Source organism: Alligator sinensis, unplaced genomic scaffold (assembly GCF_000455745.1).
Source record: "Alligator sinensis unplaced genomic scaffold, ASM45574v1 scaffold68_1, whole genome shotgun sequence".
Taxonomy (NCBI): Eukaryota; Metazoa; Chordata; order Crocodylia; family Alligatoridae; genus Alligator; species Alligator sinensis.
The window spans coordinates 79,422-87,750 of NW_005842728.1; the positions used below are offsets into that span (position 1 = coordinate 79,422).

The 8,329-nt window shown below is 38.6% G+C and overlaps 1 protein-coding gene across 1 annotated transcript in view; it reads left to right on the forward strand.

Annotated features, from left to right (window-relative positions):
• Window positions 1-8,329, forward strand: part of GALC (galactosylceramidase) — a 56,124-nt gene that overhangs the window by 7,651 nt on the left and 40,144 nt on the right. Inside the window, exons 3-6 of the mRNA XM_006034347.3 lie at window positions 20-83; window positions 1,719-1,832; window positions 4,848-4,987; window positions 6,962-7,000. Coding sequence (XP_006034409.1) covers window positions 20-83; window positions 1,719-1,832; window positions 4,848-4,987; window positions 6,962-7,000 — 357 coding nt within the window. The remainder of the gene's footprint in view (window positions 1-19; window positions 84-1,718; window positions 1,833-4,847; window positions 4,988-6,961; window positions 7,001-8,329) is intronic.

Here is an 8,329-nt window from a genome sequence, read left to right on the forward strand (position 1 = left end):
TCTTTCCCTGTCTCCCAAGCCGAATTTTGGTGCCTCTCTGCATATGCTCAAGGTTGAGATTGGAGGTGATGGTCAGTCCACAGGTATGAATGCATGGTTTGCACTTTAAACAGTTTGGTGATGCAATAGATGAAATCCTCCTGGTTTAGATAGTACTTGTCTCTAAAATGTCAGTTCACTTGAAGGGCTAATGCTTGCATATGGGACTCCACCTCAGAAACAAGTCAGTTGTTTAGCAAGGTTCTACTCTCATTGACATTGGAAAATCTGCCATTTTCCTACGAGCTGTGGTATAGATTACAGTTTTCATATTTGCCTGGGAGTCCTGCTTGGGGGATGGGAATGTAAACTTCCAGTTATGACACTACATTTTAGTCTACTTATAACGTAATCTGCCTTAAAATTCCATAAAATATTCTAAGGAATGCCTCACTTCTATTAAGAAATAGTGAGAATTGGCCGTTTTTAAGAAAATGAAACCAGTGTTCAGATTGCCATAATGATTCAAGGGTTATACTTGACCTCATGTAATCTAGGTGTGCAACATACTTGGACTATTAAAGAGTAGTTTATAAATTTAAACCTGTGGTAGTTGATGTCTGCAGGTTTTATCTGTGGTTGGTTCTTTCGTTCATTTCTGAGTTTCCCATTTTCTCCAAATACCTTCCCTAATTACATCTGCTGCTTTTGCAGCTCTTTTAAGATGTAGATGCAGAAGAAAACTGAAGATCAACAGATGTGCATGCTTTTGGGTCCTTTGGGCCCAGGGTTTGAATGCATAATTACTGCAGTGAGTCTCCCAATGTTTGAAGAAGGGAGTTTGTGCCTGAAAGCTTGCAGTTTTTTTCCCCCAACTATTTTAGTTGGTTTAATAAAAGATATCACATTTACCCAAAGAACCTTGCCTGTCTATGTCCTTAGACCAAAATGACTACAGCCAACAACTCTAATGACTGCAGTTGCATGCACAAATAGTTAACCATTTCTGTACATAGCTAGGTGGCATTGTATATAGTGGTGGTAGTCCGTTATGTTTCATTTCACAGCTTACAGTTTTGTGAAACCAGTGTTATACATGTGAATTCCACAGTCTCCTCTAGGAATGGTAAAATGCCATAGAAATTGTAATGCAAGGTCCTACAGAAAAAGGGAACTCCCTTTGTCTATGAAACAATTTAACTTTAGATAGCTTCTCAGTTTCATAAAAATTCCCCACTCTTTTTTTCCCTTCCCCAAGAAGCAAACGTGTTTGAAACCTCTGTTGCACTGTTTCAGTTCCAGCATTTCTTATGGTGGTGAAAATGCTTTCTTCCTTTTCCTGGTTCAGTAATGTTAATGCTGTAATTGCTCTGTCAAAAGGAATATTGAATATAGACTCAGCTTTTTTTCTGTCCCTCAATATTATTGTGCTAACAGAAGCTACAAGAACAGGTTGGAGTCCCTTTTGGAAGGAGGGGTATGGAAATACTAAACTGACAGTTTACTTAATATGATTACTGTACTGTACCTTATTTTTGACCAATAAGCTAAAAGTGAACAGTTGCTAGACCTGCCTGTTCAGTCCGATAGTTTATTTTACTTCACTCATTCTTTGATGTGGATTGAAAAGTAAGCTGTACTTGCATAATATAGTGATGAGCAACACGGAAAACACTGATACGTAAGAGTCTGTCATGGCACAGCGACAAGTTGCTAATTTATTTTCTTTCTCTATATAGATGGTACTGAACCATCTCACATGCACTATGAAAATGATGAGAACTATTTCCGAGGCTATGAGTGGTGGCTGATGAAAGAAGCTAAAAAGAGGAACCCCAATATTAAATTGATCGGTAACTGCTTTAAGGTTCTGGTTTCTGGATGCTCTGTTTTTAAATGGGATTTAATACTTGATTCTTAATGTGCTTATTAATTTTAATGAAGCAAATTGGCCAGCTTGTCTTGCTCTTCCTGTTGAAGGAACAATATTTCAGTAGTAAATGTAGGACTGTAAACATACCTTAGGCGCTGACTTCATATATGGACTTCCTGGTGCCAGCTAGTGACTATGCTCAGACTTAATTACCAAACCAAAGCAGCTGGTGTGAGAAGCATGTTAGATAACTAACACAAGAGCTGGGTGTTTGAGCAACAAGTTAAAGTCCTACATTTGTCTAATGTATGTTCCATACTACTCTTTTACAGTTCCCTTGTTAGGAGGCAAAGATGTGCCCTTGCAGAGGGTGATGGGGGTTTCTGCTCTGCTCCCTTGCTTACCTTCCCCCCTCACTCCCATTCTTCCTTTAGGGGAATCTTATCACAGATGGCCTTGTGGAAGGGGGACCACTGTTATAGCTGTTTGGTAGCCAGCTATACCTGCTGTAGTTATCTGGAGCAACAGCATGGACTCTGGTATATGGCTACCCTTGATAGAGGGGCTGTCATGGAGCACCTAGACAGCATTGATTAACTGCGTGGGCTTTTTTTCTTCCCCCCCCCCCCTCCCCTTTGCCCTGCTTCCCCTGGTGCCCCCTCATTCTTCATCCTCTGCTAGCACTGTGGGATACTAGGGGAATGATTTAATGTCCCCCTGTAGCAGTGCACTATGTGTATATGCTACAGAGCACTACAGAGAAGTTACTGTTTCATCCAGGTATGCCTTTGAGGAACTTTGCCATTTCATAGTGGCATTGTGGGGGAGGGGGTGAATTACACTTCTGTCCTTTCAACTTTTGTAATAATATAGAGGCTTCTGTAGCATTCTAGATGTAACATCTCACCACAGCCACAGTCATCTTCATATATCTGCTATATTCTCTCAACTACTGACTTTAGGAAATATAACTTGTTCATCTCAAGTTTATAGAAGTGTTGTGAGTGTCTGTTCAGTACAGACTGAGGTACCCCGAGTTCTATGATTTAGACAGTAATGGAACGATACACTGAAGCTGCAGTGAAAAATGCATTACACAAATGTACAGTGTTATAATTGGTTCTGGCTAAATTTTAGTTTATCTGGGCACCAATTTCTACCTATGCATTGTATCAGCAAGATGATGATGCCTCTTATGGCATGTGACTTGATTCTTGTGTATAACTCATTCATTTATACACTATGCAGTTTCCAAATTGAGCAGTTTACAGCGCTGCCCAACTGGTGACATGTTACAAAATGAGGCGTATTAATTGCCGATGATCTATCCAGAAAAGCCACAAGTTTAAAGTGCATACAAATGTTCTAGATTTCTTTAAATACTAAAGAGCTATGGTTTACTGTTTTAATCCCCTTAAGTGATTAAAAAATCCTTTTCCCAAACTATTGCAAAGTAGACTGCCCTTTCTGGTTTTTCCTGTCTGGTTTCTAGATTATTTGCTTCTGTCCATTAACTTCCTACTCCTAACAAATCTAGCTTACCCAACTCTCTCTTCCTTTTTTCACAACCTCCTTTACTATTCTAGCCCCTGGGCCAAAGTTGTCTGTTAAGTACTTTTTGCAATTGAGTGTTGCTTAATGATTTATAACGACTGCAAAATTTGAGAGCTATCTTTTGGAGTAAGAACAAACAAAAGATCCAACTCTTTGTCTGAAAGGGGAACTGAACCAGACAATGCAAGGGAAAACAGACTAGGTTATTCATTTTGGAAGTGCCTCTGGACTGTAGTGAGGATCAGGATTTCATTGGTACTGAGACTTAGGTGAACATGAAGTAAAGGGCAGGTCTTTAAAGAGTGCTCAGGAAAACATTTGATATAAGTGAGTATACTGAGCAGAGAAAGGGAACAGGATTGGGTAGGAAAGGAAGATCACTTTGTGCAATGGCCATCATATGTAATAGTGTCAGAGAAACAGTGTATAGTTTTAGGCAAGAGTGTTCAGGCTTCTGTCAGTACCAGGATGAGGAGATAGCAGGTGAGGGAGATAAAAGGATTTAAAAATAATCACTGAGATGGAGTAGGCATTCCCTAGAGGCAGGCAGAGAGGTGGAGCAAGAGGGTAAGGTTTTGGATGTGGGCCCCTGGCAGCAGTGGAGGTGGTGGTTGTGGTATGAATAGGATAAAAAGGGAGGGAAGGAGAATGGCCAGATCTATGATAAGGAGGAAGAAGTGGATGTGGGATTTGTTTTTAAGGATAATTGCAGAGGTAAGTGAAGAAGGTAAAGGTGGTAGATTGTGGGGGTGAGATTGGAAGAAGAAAGAGGCAGGGAACATGTAAAATATGATCTGTCACTAACCCTTACTTACTGCTTCTAGACCATTTTGAATATCCAGTTAATTGACTGTTCTTTTCTAATGATCGGTGTTTCTGCACTGAAGCTGTTAGTAATCAAAAACTCAACAAATAGAGGCTTACCCTTGTCCAGCTTAGGTTCCTTGAAAAGAGGCAACAATAATATAATAAAACTGTTCAGTGATGTGTTTTTTTTTTTTTTTTCTTTACTTATGAGAGGTTGTATTACTTGTTGGTTTTTTTTTTTTTTTTTTTTTTTTTTTTTTTTTTTTTGAGGGGGGGTTAGCCATAAGGATGGGTGCTGAGCCTCATTATATTTAAATATGCGCTGTGAGTTTTACTGGACACAGCTCTGACCTCAGCCAGTGAGGATAAGATCTATGACAGACAATGAATAACAGTTATAGGTTTCTATAAAACTATAATTATTTTTGCTAAGGTTGTGCTTGGGGTAGTCTCAGCTAGTAGTCAGCAAAACTATGCTTTTTTTGTCCAATGGAAGTGCTGTTCTTTGCAGTGGGCATCTGGCCCTGTGTCTTTGAACAGCATGTGGGAGAGGGCTTGTTCTTGTTGCATATTGATAAGTACGGAATACACATTTAACTGCTTTTGTTCATTTGTATTCTGTTTTCTCTTTCAGGGTTACCGTGGACATTTCCTGGATGGATAGGGAGGGGTGAGAACTGGCCCTATGATTATCCTGATGTCACTGTTTACTATGTTGTTTCCTGGATCTCAGCTGCAAAGCAATATCATGATTTGGACATCGATTATATTGGGGTTAGTAGAGCTTAAATCTTGGGTTTATTTGACAATCTTTTTGTCAAGAGCTCAGGGACCAAGATTTTATTCTCTGCCCCTCTCCACTGCCTCCTATCTCCCATCACTCTTTGGCAGACAGTTAAAAATCCTCCATAATCAGAAACTTGTGCTATTACTCCTGGCTTTTAAGAGAGCATTTATATGGACTGGCATTGTTTTACTATAGATGATTGCAAAGTTTGTTTTCAGAATTTGAGGGTTTCAGAATCCTATGGAAACTATCAAATGACCACTTGACTTTGACTTGTTTCATTCTACATGTTTTATGTGAAGGCCATAGGTTACTTAATCAAAATGCAGTAATTGAGGTGTGAGAACTTGCCAGGCTCAGGTTATGTGACCTATCTTGCATATTGAGGTGCAGCCATTGCTTGGCAATGGACAACCACATTACAATACACATCACACACTAATGTATCTATATTTATAAAGTAGTGTGGAACCATGGAAACTGCACTTATTTTCCAGTTTAAAGAAATATTCTTATTCCTTGGATTAAGATTAGAAGCAGCACCATCTAGAAAACTGCTCTCAGATTGAGATTGCTTGGAATTTTTTAGACTTCCTCTAAAATGCATTTCTAAGAAAACTGTATCTGCCTGATCTCAGCCCTAGTATATTTCTGTTGAAACTTGTGGGTTTTGCTTCTGATTTATTTCAAATTTCATCTGCTACGGAGATTGAATGCATTTCACTGTTTTATGGCAGGTGTTCCACATTTTAACTAGGAAGATGTGGAAACCAGGTTAACTATAGTTCTGTTACTAGTCCCTGGGCTCCAGTGAGTCTGTAGCATACACCCTGCTGCAATCACGAAAGACATATTTGTCTTCTACAAATCTACAGTGCATCTCAAGCCTTCAGTATTCCTGAGTCCTCAAGTTGGTAAATAATGAAGATGCTCTTTGGGCACATCTTACACAAGATGCTAACTGCTCAGTAGCTTAATAATACTGGCCGGTAGCGTGACACAGCATGGACAGTGCTAATATGCTACTGCACAGTATTATTAGGCTACTGTGCTGTAGCGTCACTTAAAACGTTCGCTGGCCTTACTGTGCAGTAACTCCAGTTACTGTGCGATTATTTTGTACTTGCTAATACAAGTACTAAATAAATGTGCAATAACCACTGCACAGTAGTGTCTTGTGTAAATGTGCCCTCCTAAGTTTTTAGTTTAGTTTGTATCTTGCTTTTGGAATCTTTACCTTGCTAAGAACAGCATGGAGCCTGTGGTTTTCAAAACTTCTGAGAATTATTTGGGTCACGCAGTGTCTGGTTTCTGTACTGAATACCATGCACTATGCAGTGTTTGACCTTTAAAAAGTTTATTATGAATAGTTCTAAGAAAGGAGAAGTTCTGTTCTTGCTGATGATGCGTTTTGTTCTCTTGGCAGTTAATCTCGAATATAGGGAAGTAGCAAAGATTGTGCAGAGTGCCAGTTGGCACTACCCCTATTTGCCAGACTACCACTTACTTACTTATAATTTTCTTCCTTTCAGAATTGCAATTTGTATTGCTCAGTGGATAACATCATTTGTTCCTTAATGTATGATGAATGACAGAAGCTCTTTCCTTCCATATTTTGATGGGTTTCCTGAAGAGACTTCCCATCAAACACTAAATTTTATATCTGCAGTCATAAACCTTTGTAATGATCACCTAGCCATAGTAGACCTCTGGCAATATTTGGTTATTTCTCTTCAGAAGGAAGGAGGTAGGTTTCTCTAGGGAAATAAACAGTTGTTTTGAATTTTTAGTAAAAACTATTCTCTTGAGATACCTGTAACAAAAACAAGTTGGAGCTGTGCACCTTAAACCTGGGGATTAATTAGTGGCTTTGTAATCATGTAGAGCAAATCTTTCCTTTCTTGCATTGATGGATTTGTGTGTGTGTGTGTTCTAAACTGCTTGTCATACTTGTTTTACAGATCTGGAATGAAAGATCATTTAATAGCAAATATATCAAGGTATGTAATAGCTTTCCCTGCGTCTCTTAAGCAATGAAAATGTCATTTATGTTTCAAAAGTCAATTACATACGGCTATAAAAACGAAGGTGTCTGGGCTGTTGTATGTGGAATAATCAGTCATTGGAACTGGATTGAGTTAGGGGTCCACTTTTTCAAGTACTTTTGTCTGGTGAATTACCCATCATTGTCTAGAGTGGCTTACGGCTTGAAGTGCTTAAATGGATATGTTAATTGGCTGAAATTTAAAATTGTTCTGAACAGTAGATTGATTTAAACCAGAAAGCCACAAGCCTGACTTCAAATAATTGATTTTTAGCAACTTTCTCTGTGTGAGTTTTATTTTTATTGGTTGATGTAACAGTTAAACCGTGTTGATTTACAACTAAATACAGGTTTTGACAGTAGATTTGGTACATGTATCCTAGGTACAATGTGTGTAGCTTAACATATTTGGATTGTTAGAAATCCTGCATTTTAGTAGTATGCTATAAAAGGTAAAATATTTCTTATTCACTAGATTAACTTTTTTGTTTCTATTTGTATCAAGCTAAGATGGCAACTTGAATTTAAATGCACAAAACCAACACTTCCAATTATTAAACACAAGTTTAATATTTTAGATACAGAAGCTTTTTTATCAAAACATGGTACGCACTTAAAACTACATTTTGTTAAGCACTAATTTTTACCTGTTATACTATAAAAAGTATGAACTGTGGTTAGTGAATTAAACCAATTTTTTCAGCTCACCTTGGGGAAATTTTTCTCAAAGCCTAGATGAAAGTCATTTGAGCTTACGTTCATACTTCTCTTTAAAATGAGATGGTCAATTTTTTACCTAGGTCATTTTGAAAAAAAATTATGCCTTTTCTTTCAAGTTCTTAGAAGTCAAATCTCATCCTACTCCCCCTTTGTATCCATAGCCTGAAAGAGAAAAGCAAACTTCCTTGCTTTTTCAACTCCAGATCAGTTTCACAGCTTTTGAATGGAGTGGTAGTGATTGGTTCTTTTTTCCAGGAGCCTCCATTATGGGTGCAGAATTGTGAATATTTATTCTTGGAGAGCTGAGCTAACTAGAGCTCAGGTAGAGAAAATAACACAGGAATTTGATACCATCAAGTGCATAATTCTGATCAAGGAGCACACGATGGTGCCTGTTGGAGTTAGAAGCCAACAGGTTCCAACACGTGCGATGACTTTGCTGATCTTTTGCGGCCAGTAGTATAGACCTTGCATCCCTTGCAGGGTCTGGCCCCTAATACATGAGCTCTTGTTCCGTTATTTTTAAATCCTGACCTCAAAAGTTCCTCCCCCCCCCCCCCCTCCC